At 25.4% G+C, this 14,373-nt stretch overlaps 1 protein-coding gene across 2 annotated transcripts in view; it reads right to left on the bottom strand.

The window, feature by feature from the left end:
- Positions 1–14,373, bottom strand: part of LOC145829620 (inhibitor of growth protein 5-like) — a 38,922-nt gene that overhangs the window by 18,219 nt on the left and 6,330 nt on the right. For both annotated transcript variants that reach the window (XM_082937465.1, XM_082937466.1), the window contains exons 2-3: positions 9,598–9,677; positions 3,201–3,365 (exon numbers count right to left, since the gene is read on the bottom strand). In XM_082937465.1, the coding sequence (XP_082793591.1) occupies positions 3,201–3,365; positions 9,598–9,677 (245 nt within the window). The remainder of the gene's footprint in view (positions 1–3,200; positions 3,366–9,597; positions 9,678–14,373) is intronic.

The following is a 14,373-nucleotide window of genomic DNA, read 5'->3' as shown; positions in this document are numbered from 1 at the left end:
TCTAACCCAGACTTGCAAAAAACACTGTCAGAAGCAATTTTCTTCTTACTTTTTTAGAAGAAAAAGGAGATACAAGCTTTTGACTAAAATAAAACAAACAAAATAATACAACAGCTACAATTAGTTAATTTCTATTATTAATAAAAAATAAATTATTAATATAAACAAAACTCTTTTTGGTAATTATATTCTAGTAACGGTTATAATCTCATTTTATAACCTGATTTTATTTTTATTTATATAAAAAAAAATTTAATTGATTTTTGTTTACTCTTTAAATAGTTAATTTTGACTTTTTTAATTATTATAGTTTCTTTTAAATGTATTTTATTATTTATTTCATATATTTTGACTTTTTTTTTATGTTTATTTTTATATATTTTTTAACTTTTATTTAATTTAATTATTTTTCAATTTATTAATTTTAAAAAATCATATTTATTTTTTGATTTTTTTAAAGTTTATTTATTATTTAGTTATTTGATTTTTTAAGTTTTGACTTTTTGTATTATGTATTTTAATCTATTCAACATTTAATTTCTATTTTTTATTTGATTTTTTTTTTCTGGAAAATATTACACACTTTTTTTCTATTTAGTTAATAAAATTTTTCTATAGTTTGATTTGTTATTTTTTACTTAATATTTACTTATTTATCTATTTTTTATTGATTTTTTATTTTTTACTTAAAATATTTTACTAGTTTTTTTTTTTTCTAATTTTTATTATTTAGTTATTAAATTTTATATTTCAGATTTTTTTTTAAATATTATATAATTTTTTACGTATTTTCTTTTATTTAGTTATTAAATTTTTTAATTTTGAATTTTTATGTTTAAAATATTATATAAATTTTTTCGTGCAAAAGAGAGTCTACTGGTGCAATTTTGTCCCCACGTGCAAAAATGTCTACGCGCAATTTTGACCCGTCCCTGGGAAGGAAATTAAACCAGTGCAAAATTGACCCTCCGTGCTAAAATGTCACTCGTGCAAAAATGACCCTTCGTGCAAAAGTGTCTGCGTGCAAAAGTGTCTGCGTGCAAAATTGTCTGCTCGTGCAAAAGTGTCTTCGTGCAAAAGTGTCTTCGTGCAAAAGTGAACCTTTGTGCAATTTTGTCTACGTGCAGTTTTATCTTTGAGCAATTTTGCACTGTTGTGCAAATTAGTCTTCGTGCAAAAGTATCTTCGTGCAATTTTATGTTTTCGTGCAATTTTGTCCCCTCGTGCAATTTTGTACGCTCGCGCAATTTAGACAGCTACCCCTTAGCAAGGTATAAACTTTTATCTGTACAATAGAAAAAAGCTTATACCTTGCTAACAGCTATATTACACACATAGTAAAATTTAATTTTACTATGTATTGAGATGATATAAAACATAATCTAATTTATTAATAACTAATAAAAAAATTTAAGGCCTTGGGGGGTCCAACACTTTTTTTTACAAAAATAAATTTTGGTTTTTAAATGAAAGCTTTAAGTACAAACTACAAGCCAGTTTTTATAGAATTCTAAAATATCATTTAGCTTTTGAGATATTTTAAATTTTGTAAAAAGTTTCTGATACAAACGTATGGACCGCAAAATTTTTGGGGTCAATTTTCTCAGAAATTTTAAAATTAACTAAATATTTATCTCTTCCTTCATTTTTTAAGCAATCTTCTTAAAATTTTTAGGAAATGTTTCTTATATTATAAAAAAATTTACTTATGAATTTAAATAATTTTAATAAATAAAAAATTTTATGACAGATATTAAAAAAAAAAGTATTTTTTTAAAGAGGTATTTTTACTTAAAAATTTTTAAAGTTCAAAGTAAGGTTTTTTTTTTGTTATTGCAAAAAGATTAGACTGTGAAATTTTGAAGAAGATTGCTTGAAAAATGTAGGAGGAGATAGATTTTAAATAAAGTAGTCTTTTTTTGCTATTTTAATTTCCCTTTCTAAAAGAAACCTATTATGCGGCCCGACTTTGACCAGTCATATCTCAAAAAATAGTTCGAATTTTTTAAAGCGGTAAAAAGCAACTTGAAGCTTATTAAAAACTGTATAAAATATGATTAACTTGTAAAAAACATGGTATACCCCCTATGACCTTAACTAAAAGCATATCATAGTAGAAAAACATTATAAGATATCTGAGTTGATAGTAGATGAAATTTACTTTTTTGTTAATATAGTATTATACTGTTTCTTGGGACACCCTTTATTTTTTTGGAATTGCTCCAAGTGCACTTTATTAAAGTCATTTGAAATCATTTACTACTACTAACAAGTTTCGTTTTACTTTGTTTTTTGATATAAAATATCCTTAACCAAATGCTTTGGATCTTGGCTATTAATATCTTCAGCATTTGTTGTACGCCAAAATCAAAAGAGATGCAAAATTGTGTTTCTGCATGTTTATAGGCCCTCAATTTACATTAAACACAATAATCTAAATCATAAAACTGAAAGAAGCTGATTGCAAAAAGCCAAGATTTAAAATAAACTGAATCCGGATCCAACCGGACTCAGATCGTGATCTATATTAAAATTTAGAATCTAGTCGTATCCCTATAGATTTTGAAATTTGGATCCAGATCTTGAATCTAGCCAGACCTGGTAGATCACTTATTTTAATACAATAAAACTTAAAATTTAACTATTATAAGTACAATAAAAATAGTTGCTCAATTCAGGCTTATTAAAAAAGCATATGTCCATTTTATTTTTTTTTAATTTTAAAGTTTCAACACTTAAACATTGTTATGTAATTGATAATTTTTTTGCATTACAATCATTTTTTAAGATAAAAACTTAAATGGTGTATCTATAACTATAAATTTTGTGCATATTTTTTACTTTAAAGGTGGCAATCAAAGTTCTCAACTTAAATAAGAGGAGAATGATCAATAATAAGTTTTAAATTTTATTAACAATAAAATGTTTCACTTGTTTGAAAACGAGATCTTCAGTTGTTTAAAATCTTATTAAAATAAAATCTTCTATTTGAATAAGATTTTAAACAACTGAAGATCTCGTTTTCAAACGAGTGCAACATTGTATTGTTAATAAAATTTCAAATTTATTATCGACTATAAATTTAGTAATAAAAGAAGCTAAGTTTTAACAAAAACTAAAAACAATATTTCTAATTTTGTAAACAAACTTTTTTAAAGTGACGTAAGTAATATGAATAAAAAATAATAAAATATACATACCGATTCATACACTTGTTTTGCTATATTTATTTTGCTTTCTCCTAAATCTTTCTTTGCTTGAAATATATTTGCGATACTAGCAAGTAAATCATAATACTCATCATGGTCTCTTTTAGGGTCATCCATGACTTTTTTGCATTTTTCTACTTTTTTTTTTAACTCGATCTGATTAATAAAAATATATCAAGTAAAAAGTAATGTGATAAAATTACTTAAAAACAATTATGATTACAAACTAAACTTCATAAATAAAGTTTTATAAACCTATAATTACAAGTTAAAAATGATAAACATTATAGTTAAATCTTTTGAAATAAATATTAGGGTATCAGCTTCATTCAACAATAAAAACTTTTTATTTGATATGAAATATTTAGAAAAAAATTGTTTATAATTTATATTATAAGCAAAATAATTATCATTGATTAGATGTAATTATCATAGTTGTACAAAACAAAGGTTTAAAATAATAACATATTGGGATTATTTAAAAAAATTTAAATAAAATTGATATGCAAAAGCATTTTGTAACATTTGAAACCGAAAAAAAAAAACTTCTTGGATATATATTAAAACAATTTGTTGTTTTTTTTTTCCAAAAAGAAAAATGTTCTTTTAAATTTGTAAAGCTAAATGATAATTTTAAAATTCAAAATTTTTTAAATATTCAATAATAATTTCAACAAATATGAAATTCAACAATTATAAAAGATAATTTTATAACTATTCTAATTATTTAAGCTGCAGAGTTTAAGACGATTTTAAAAAGCTTAATGGAGATCTTTCCTGATTATATGCAATTTTTATCACTTTTCGTAAGTTTTATTGAATTTTTGGTCTTTTTTTTTAATCAAGAATTGCCTCCATAAAGCTTTCTTTAACTTGTTGTAAATTGTTCAGAACGTGTTTTCATTATAATTGTACATATAAACTAATTTTCAACTAAAAACTTTAAGGTTGCATATTTTAGGTCCATAACAATTTGCTTTGGGTGGTTTTCATAAAATCATCACAAGTTTTGCAAACAATATATTTAAGATATTTGCCAAACGTAAAAAAAATTGAGCAAAAAACTCAAAGGTTGTCATTTTTATAGGTACCCTACATACTACTGTTCATACTCTACTCTAACTAAATTATTATATCATTTTATATGTTTATATTACTGTATTTTTATCATCAGATGTTTTGCAGCACATCTAATGACAACTTTTCGTTTGAACTAACTATCTTTATTAAAATCTACTTTGTAACTACCATCAAGATTGAGGTAAATTACTTTAAACTTTAGAGCAGGGTAAACAAACTGCGGCCACAGGCCAAATACCACCCTCAAATTCAACATCTGCGGCTTCAGGTACTTTTAAGCTAAAAAGATACCTTTTCAAAATAATAAAAACAAAAGTTTTTATGGTAAAAACTTACAATTAAGCTCTTAATATATTTAGTTTAAAACAGCGTTAATTTATTACGGTATACTATCAAAATCCACCCGCGTTCAAAATCCACCCGATCAAAATCCACCCGCATTCAAAATCCACCCGATCAAAATCCACCCGGTTCAAAATCCACCCGGGTCAAAATCCACCCGGGTCAAAATCCACCCGATCAAAATCCACCCGAGTCAAAATCTACCCGATCAAAATCAACCCGAGTCAAAATCCACCCGATCAAAATCAACCCGGTTCAAAATCCATCCGATCAAAATCCACCCGATCAAAATCCACCCGAGTTAAAATCCACCCGATTAAAATCCACCCGATCAAAATCAACCCGACTCTAAATCCACCCGTTTCAAAATCCACCCGATCAAAATCCACCCGATCAAAATCCACCCGGTTCAAAATCCACCCGATCAAAATCCACCCGGTTCAAAATCCACCCGATCAAAATCAACCCAACTCTAAATCCACCCGTTTCAAAATCCACCGGATCAAAATCCACCCGGTTTAAAATCCACCCGATCAAAATCAACCCGAGTCAAAATCCACCCGATCAAAATCCACCCGAGTCAAAATCCACCCGATTAAAATTCATCCGAGTTAAAATCAACCCGAGTCAAAATCCTACCGACACAAAATCAACCAAAGTCAAAATCCAACCGAATCGAAACAAGCACCTTGTTTATTTATTTCTTTTTAAATCAAGTATCATTTAAACAAATCTCACCACTCTAAAGTACCAATCTTAAACAAGTTTTATTTAAAAAACACTTATAAAATCTTGTATTTTTGTCCCTTATAAATTGACTTAAGAATATAAAAACTGTACTACAGATTAAACTTCCTTTGTGAGGTTTTTTGAGTTGTTATTTGGTATTTTTGCTTATTATAAGGAATTTTTGACAAAAATATTTTTGTTTTTTTGATTACTGAATATAATTTTGAATAGCTACAGCCGGCAAGCAGCTTTTAAAAGTACTGTTGTTTTTGATATAAGTATAACTATAAGAGCTAATAAAAGTTTAACAACGTCAGGATAAATAAATTAAAGTTTTACTATAAAATATGACTATGTTAAAACTTTTAGAAAACTAAAAGATGTGCCAGAAAAAATAATCTTGTATTATCTCAATCACAATTACACGACAAACTGTTTCTAGGTATAAAATTTAATAATTTAGAACTTTTAAGTAATTTTTAAACAAGTACGTCACACGATATAATTTTTATAAAAACTGAGTATTACAAGTGAAAGCTACCATTTATACTACAAATTAATCCATTTAATTTAGGGGTCAGCAAACTGCGGCCCTCGAAGTGTAAATATGTGGCCCTCGAGCATGTAAATTTGGTCAACTAAACAAAACAAAATTTAAATTGAAATTTTCAAAAAAGAAAAAGAAATTATAATAGTTTGTTTTTAAGTTTCTGAATATCATTTAAAAATCATTTATTATGCTTAAGCCTTAGATGTGAAAAAAGACAGATAGTAAATCTAGAAGTTTTTCTTTAAAGTTTAGACTTTACTTTTCCTTTTAAACAACAAAAGCTTACGTACTTTGATAAATTACTTATATAATATTGCAAAGTTTTTTTAATTGGCAATTTTACATGTTTTTAACTTTTAAAAACACGGTGACTGTTTCTATGAATTAAAAAATATCAATTAACAATATAATATTGAACAGTAAATAATAATTTATCTTACTTAATTACAATTTCTATGCAACTTTATATTTATAAAAAAACATAAAACGTTTACAACTAATTAATTAAAAACATGCAGTTATAGCTTTTAACTTAAATTGTCGGAAATTAATTCAAGAAAATTTATCGCATGTAAATTAAAAGTTTTAGATTAGAAAATTTTAAATTTAAAATTTAAACGTTAACCAAAAGAGATTAAATTTTAAAAAACCACTCAATTAATTACTTTCAAAACTGGCCTTAACCTATTAATAAAATTAATAATACGATTGTTTAAGTTGATACAGTCTGGTACAAAAATTCATAAAAATGACTTATACTTGAATTTAAACTCTCTTGTCTGAAATACATACTTTTTTTAATGAACCTATGTAAAAATAGAACATTTTAATAATAAATTAAAAATGTTATAAGTTTTTTTTTCGTAATATTTGTTATAAATATAGTGTCATTTCTAAAAAACTCAACTTATTTGTTTACTACTACAATTCTAAAGTATATAATTTCCCTAGCTCAAGTCTAACTACTAACTTTTTTAGTTGCAATTTACAAGCTATTTGAGCAAACTCAATGAATTGTAGAGTCGATATTTGTTTTATGTAAAGGACTTTAGAATTCATAGAAAAATGTTTAGCTTTTTAATTTGTACTATTAGTTAAAAACTAGCAAATTAAGTTGTTATCTAATTAAAAATAACTTATAACTTTAGTTACTTTAGACGAAACAATTTTTAGTTATTTTCAAAAATAGATGGTTTATAAAATAAACATTTAATAAAATAAAATTCAATTAACTTAAGCACTTTGAAAAAACGATAATAGCAGCTAAAATTATTGTATAAATTAAAAAAAATAACTAAAAAATATTTGTAACAAAAATTAGATAGAAAACAATAAAATTGTTTTAAAACAGTTATTGATTTCTTACATATTCCTCATTTATATTTTTAGTAAATTAGTTTTCGTATTTTTATATTAAAATTTATGTTCTGTTTTTAAAAATTACTAATAAAAGAAACGTCAATAAATTGTTTACTAAACGACAAATAAAAGCGCTCAAAATATTTGGTCCTAAGTCCTCTTGCACGAACATACCTTAAAGTTATCGAGTCGCACACCAAAAATATCTTTTAACGTCTTTTCCACGTCGAAAACAATAATGTTTAAAATATAATTAATAGGTGATAGTTTTTCCAAATTTAACAAAGGATTTTTATTTTATTATCACGTAGCAATTTTATATTATTCTTTATCTATATTTTATTTTTTATAAACACTGTTAGTTGAAATTTTTTATATAATAAAATATTGTATGTAATACTATTGTGAAATTTAAGTAAAGCACAAAACACAAAACTTTTTCCATCAAAAAAAAAAGCTCAAAAATTTTAGATTAATATTTTAATTTTCTTTTTGTAACATTTAATTAACATTTTCCATAAATTTACATTATTTGGTATTTGATTTTTGTAATTTTCTTTAGCTTAATAAATGTTATTAAAGATTCTTCTAATTTATAAACTTCTATAGTTTTGATATTTTAATTTACTATGAGTTATCCTTAGTAAATATTTTTATTTAATTATGATTGACTTTGAAAAATTAAATTAGAAGGAAGTTTAAATGGATTGAAACTGAGCGTAATTCTTTTTTTATTTTTTTTTAACTTCTTTTTTTAAAAGTAACACCAACACTACTAACATTAATAAATTATAAACATTTTAAATACTTGTAAAGCTACTATGAATTTTTTTTTTAATGCTGTTTAATTATATTGTTTAACTTATTTTTTTAATTATTTTATTAAATAAATTAAAATTTCTTTCTTTATAAATACTTACTCTTTTTTATACCAATAGTTGTTTAAACATATAACTTTATTCAATATTACAAAATTCTATTAGAAATTAATTCTTATTTCGAAAAAAAATGAACTCGGGTTGATTTTGATCGGGTGGATTTTGAACCGGGTGGATTTTGAACCGGGTGGAATTTGATCGGGTGGATTTTGACTCGGGTTGATTTTGAACCGGGTTGATTTTGATCGGGTGGATTTTGAACCGGGTTGATTTTGAACGGGTGGATTTTGACTCGGGTGGATTTTGACTCGGATGGATTTTGATCGGGTGGATTTTGACCCGGGTGGATTTTGATCGGGTGGATTTTGAACCGGGTAGATTTTGATCGGGTGGATTTTGACCCGGGTGGATTTTGATCGGGTGGATTTTGACTCGGGTGGATTTTGATCGGGTGGATTTTGATCGGGTGGATTTTGATCGGGTGGATTTTGATCGCGGGTGGATTTTGATTGCGGGTGGATTTTGAACGTGTCCCTTATATTACTTACTACAACCATTTTAAAACAACTGTGGCTTTTGCAGAAGACATTTTTCTATTAAGTCCGGCCTAAACTTAATAAGGCTGCTAACCCCTGATTAAAAGCAAAACTTCACCTTTAAACGAAAACAGTATTTAACCAAAGTTCAAGAATAAAGAACTGTTTACAAAGTGTAAAATTACAAAATTTTACATAATTAAATACTTAAGCTTTAATTCATTTTTTACTCACACAAAATAAAATGAGCCCTAACAAAAATTTTCATGAAAATACTATGTAATAATCTGCTAGTTTTATTATAGTTTTAAAACTCTAGTTGTATTAAAGTTATAACAAGTGAACTAAAGTTTAAGTTTATAAAATAAAACAAAAAATATACATTACATAACGACCAAAATTTCAATTACCAAGCAAAAAAGAAGTAATATCTAGGGAAATCTAAGGATTTTCGCAATTTTTCAATTTTCGCTAAGCAGGGTTGCCACTCGCTTTTTCAAAAATTTTTCCAGGTTTTCCCAATTTCTTTCAGGTTTTTAAAAATACACACTTTTTGGTCTATTTTTAGTTTAAAGGTAAGTATAAGGTAAGAAAACTGTGTCAACTAGTATAGAAACATTAAAAAGATACTGCAAAGCTATTTCAATTTTTTTTATATAAAAATTTTTTTGATAATGACAAAAAATGTTTATCTATGCGATAGATTTTTTGTGTCAAATCAAAATTTTGCTACTAAACATGTTAAATTTGTTAAAAATTCCAGATTTTTTGTTCAAAATCAAAGTTTTTTCTGGGTTTCCAGGTTAAGTGACAACCCTGTCTAAGGAAATCTAGAAAGATTATCAGATGGATTAAAATTATAATTACTCTGTACTGTTTTAAACAACCCAAAAAAAACTTTACTTAAAACATACTGCATAGTTTTCAGACTGTTGGTCTAACTTTTTCATCAATGCAAAATTTCTTACAATCTCTGAAGGTAAAGTGTCCAAACCTGTTTGGATAAAATTTAAAAAATTATAGTTGTTATTTATAAACATTATTATGTAAAATATCTAGAGCTGCCATACACTTCAATTTTGCTTATACATACTCACTTTTGAAAAAGTATTAATATACCTAACCAAACTATGACTCATAAATATTTAGCTATCAAGCAGGTTTTTTTAAATTAATGTAACAAATCAGCTTAATTACATAGTTTTATTAGTTAATGTTGTTTGGGTCAAGCTCTAATTAATTCTAAACACGTCAAGGTTACTTAAGTTTAAATAATTGCTTGAAGTGTAAAACTTTTGTTAATTTATTGACAAAAGCGTATATCAAAACTGATGCTTCTTATTTATGCATTTTAAGACAGATATGTATTATAGTTTTCATTAAGAATAAGAAATGTCCTTCTAGTATTTTAATATTTTAGCTTTAAAATTAGCTGAGCCAAAGTCATAGTTTGACCTCCATAAAGTAGTTTGCTAACTATTTTTTCCTAAACAAAATGTATTCAAGGGCATATAAAATACATCTTGGTTTTTAGAAGTTGACCTTATTTTGTAGTTTTATCTTAGCTATCACACAGTTTTACCACCTAAACAAATTCGTAGCATTTATGGTATAAGTGATCAAAGTCGGTGATATTGATAGGTTCCTAATAGAAGGCAAAACCAAAAACACAAAAATAGACTGTTGCACCTAAAAATATATCCCCTCCTTCATTTTTTAACCAATCTTCATTAAGTTTTCACAATAAGACCATTACTAATGTTTAAATGTTTTCAATGCACATTTTCTTTTAATTTTGAAATATTATTTAATTTTAATTTTTTGATATATTTTTTATATGTATTGTGAATTTTAACATTTTTAAAATTCCAATATGTCTTACAGACTATACAGAGAATGATTCTTGAAAATTAAAGAGAAAATATTTTTAGATTTTTTTTTTAAGAAAATTGGAATATTAGTGGACTATAATAATGAATCAAAACTTTTTACAAATAAATACATATTTTTATATTAATGGTTTTATAAAAAGTTCTGGTCGATAGTTCTTGACAAATTAAATTGGAGCTAAATATTTATCTTATTATATAAAAACTATAATTTATACAGCTGTTTCACACATGAAATGTAAAATTTCATGTGATCCTCAGTAAGTTACAGTTTATTATAATAGTAAACAGAAATTTAGATTTTAAAACTTTTATAATAATTAAAACATGATAATGGTACAGTTTATTGTACAATTAGCTGAATTTTAAATAATACGCTGTGCTTGTTAATTTATGCTTTTTTAGGAAAGTTTAGAAAGGTTATTTTGGAAAAATGTTTTAAGCTGTTAGAAAAAAATTTTTAGACTGTTGGAAAAATGTTATAAAATAAAATACTTGTGTTTGCAGCTTCAATTTTATTTTGTTTTAATATTCAGTTGGTTTTAATTTTGCTAAAAAAGTATTTTTGATAATGGATGCATATGTTTTGTCTTTTGCTTTTCTTGTTTAGTGTTACGTTCTTATCTGATTTTTCAATTTCTATTTTTTCGAAGTTAAAAAGTTTGCAGCCGAATTTGGTATTGAATTTTGATTTTGTCCTGTTTAATATTTCTCATTTAATTTTGTAGTCTGTATTGTTATCTTTTAAGTTCCATAAGTAGTTCGCTAGTTCTGTTGTGTGTCTTTTGCATGGTTGCCATTGATCAAGCAGAGAAAAATTTCCTGACTTTTCCTGACTTTTTCCTGCCTTTTTAAAAAAAATTTTATGACTTTTCTAAATCAAACTTTTGAATTAAACTTATTCTAAAATACATAATATAGCACTTGAAACTATATAAAGCTTTCAATCTAATTTTAATACAGGTTAAAAAAAAACAGTTTTTTGCTGAATTCTATCATCAAACTTCCAGTACATCACTTAAACCATCTGTGTGTGATTGATGTTTGTAATAAACAGCTCTATCAGCAAAATACTTGTATTATTACCTTATAAACACAGCTTGTCTGAATAAAGACACAAATTTTTAGCATTTCCTAGCATAAATGTATCTAGATAAACAAACGACATATGAGTAACTTTTGCATTTAAAACCTTGAATTAATAACGAACTTTCAAAACTAAAATCCTAAAACAATAACAAATTTTTACAGTTGAAACCTTAAAACAATAAAGAACACAATTTTTTAGAATTTCCTAGCATAAATGTATCTAAATAAACGAAACGACATATAAGGAACTTTTACAATTAAAATTTTAAATCAACAAGGAACTTTCACAACTCAAACCTTAAAACAATAACAAACTTTTACAGTTAAAACATAAAAACAATAAAGAACTTTATCAAAAATTGTTTTTTTTAAAGTATGTACTAAAATTTATTTTCACCGTTTTTTTATTAGCACTTCAACCTCTTCATCTGATGAAGATATGGTGTCCATCATCTGATCTGCATTCTGCTTCAGTATACACATTTACTTGTTACATGAAATATTTAACTAACTGACTATGGAAGTGTCCTTGCTACAGATCATCAATACTAAAAATCTTACAAAATCTGCTTGTTCAAGTAGGGTACTTGTTCAATATGTTAATAGAAAATTTTTGCAGTTTTATAAAGGATATTCTACTAATTTATATCAGATGAAGGCATTGAAAATAAAATTAAATATCATTGTAAATTTCTAGGAAAATTTTAAAATTTTTTTCTGACTTTAAAGGACTTTTAATTAATTTTTACCTTTTGAAGGCTTTGGAAAATGAGGAATTTTGTAAATTTAAAATGACAAAATCTAATTTTTTTTTTTAATTTTATCAAATTTCCTGACTTTTGTCATTTTTTTTAATTTTTCCTGATTTCCTGACTTTTCCTGACCGAGTAGCAACCCTGCTTTTGTTAATATTGTTGAATGATGATTTGTGGTTTCTGTATCTTTGTTTAAAAAGTATTTCCTGTGGATCCTATATACTGCTTTGTTGTTTTATTTGATGTTACTGTTGCTTTATATATTATATTTGACACTAGGCATTCGTTATTTAAAGGGCAAGGTTCTTTACAGCAATTACAAAGTTTATCTTTTATGGTGCTTTTATCGTCTATATTGCTTTTGTTTAATATTTTGTTGTTGTGAGCTATTATTTTACTTCTGAAATTATTTGTGCAACTGAAAGATATTTTAATTGTGTTTCTCTTGAATATTTTATGGAATGGGTGGTTTTCGTCAAATGATGTGGTAATCAGGTTTAAGAATTGTTTCCCTATTTTAGAACTTACATTTAGACTAAATGGTGGGTTGAAATATATTATGTATTAAATATTTAATTAATTTATTCAAACAAAACGGCTTTAAAATAACAATAGAATCCAGATTATTCCAAACAGACTTCTTAGATGTATCCTTCAACATATCAAACTCAAATTACCAACCATACAACAAACCAAACTCACCAATTTTATACGTAAACTACAACTCCAATCATCCCTGACAAGTACTAAAACAACTACCCGAAACAATAAACAAAAGACTAATAAAACTATCTAATAACAAAGAATCCTTCAACAACGTAAAAAATGAATACCAAAAAGCATTAAATTTGGCCAACTATAAAAACACCTTAAAATACAATAAGACTAATTTACTAGAAAGAAATAAAAAACAATGAATTAAATTGAATAATTTAATTAAATATTTAATACATAATATATTTCAACCCACCATTTAGTCTAAATGTAAGTTCTAAAATAGGGAAACAATTTTTAAACCTGATTACCACATCATTTGACAAAAACCACTCATTCCATAAAATATTCAAGAGAAACACAATTAAAATATCTTACAGTTGCACAAATAATTTCAGAAGTAAAATAATAGCTCACAACAACAAAAAATTAAACAAAAGCAATATAGACAATAAAAGCACCATAAAAGATAAACTTTGTAATTGCCGTAAAGAACCTTGCCCTTTAAATAACAAAAGCCTAATGTCAAATATAACATAGAAAGCAACAGTAACATCAAATAAAACAACAAAGCATAAACACTATACATAATTATACATGCTTTTTCTGCTTTTTTTTCTGATGTGTGTTAATATTTTATAGACTCAGTATATCTGTTCTTAAATTTATTTGAGAGCAGTGAAACGCCAGTAGTTGAAATAAAGTTTTAACACAAGAACATCTGTGGTATATATTCCGATGAGCTTAGCTTATCAGGATCTCCAGGATTTAACGTCTTTTAACGTTACATCTTATATATATACATATATATATGTCAAAAGTTAAAGGCATAGTTTTTTTCCAACATTTTTTTTTCTAAACATTAACATTAGCACTTATTTCAAAGCTTAAGAGTATAAATTATAAGATACTCTCTATTGGTTAGTGTCACTTTTTCACAAGGTGACACTTTTTCATGAAGTGACACTTTTGCACATAGGCACTTTTGCACCGGTTGAAAAATACTTTATCTTTTTTTTCACATTTTTTTTTGCTTTCACTATTACCCCATACCCTTAAGCAATAATTTGTTTTTTGTTTTTTATAAAAAAAAATTATAATCCTATTTTTGATTTGATTAATAATTTTTATTAGGTATATAATATTTTTTTCTATTATTGTTACTCCTAACACTTACCCTTGGTCAATAACTGTTTTTAATAGCTTTCTGTATTTTATTTTTCTAGTTCTCACTTATAATTTA

Source organism: Thalia democratica, chromosome 2 (assembly GCF_965202585.1).
Source record: "Thalia democratica chromosome 2, ktThaDemo2.hap1.1, whole genome shotgun sequence".
In the NCBI taxonomy this organism is placed as follows: Eukaryota; Metazoa; Chordata; class Thaliacea; order Salpida; family Salpidae; genus Thalia; species Thalia democratica.
The sequence above is the reverse complement of the archived record's forward strand: the minus strand, read 5'-3'. Positions and strand labels throughout refer to the sequence as shown.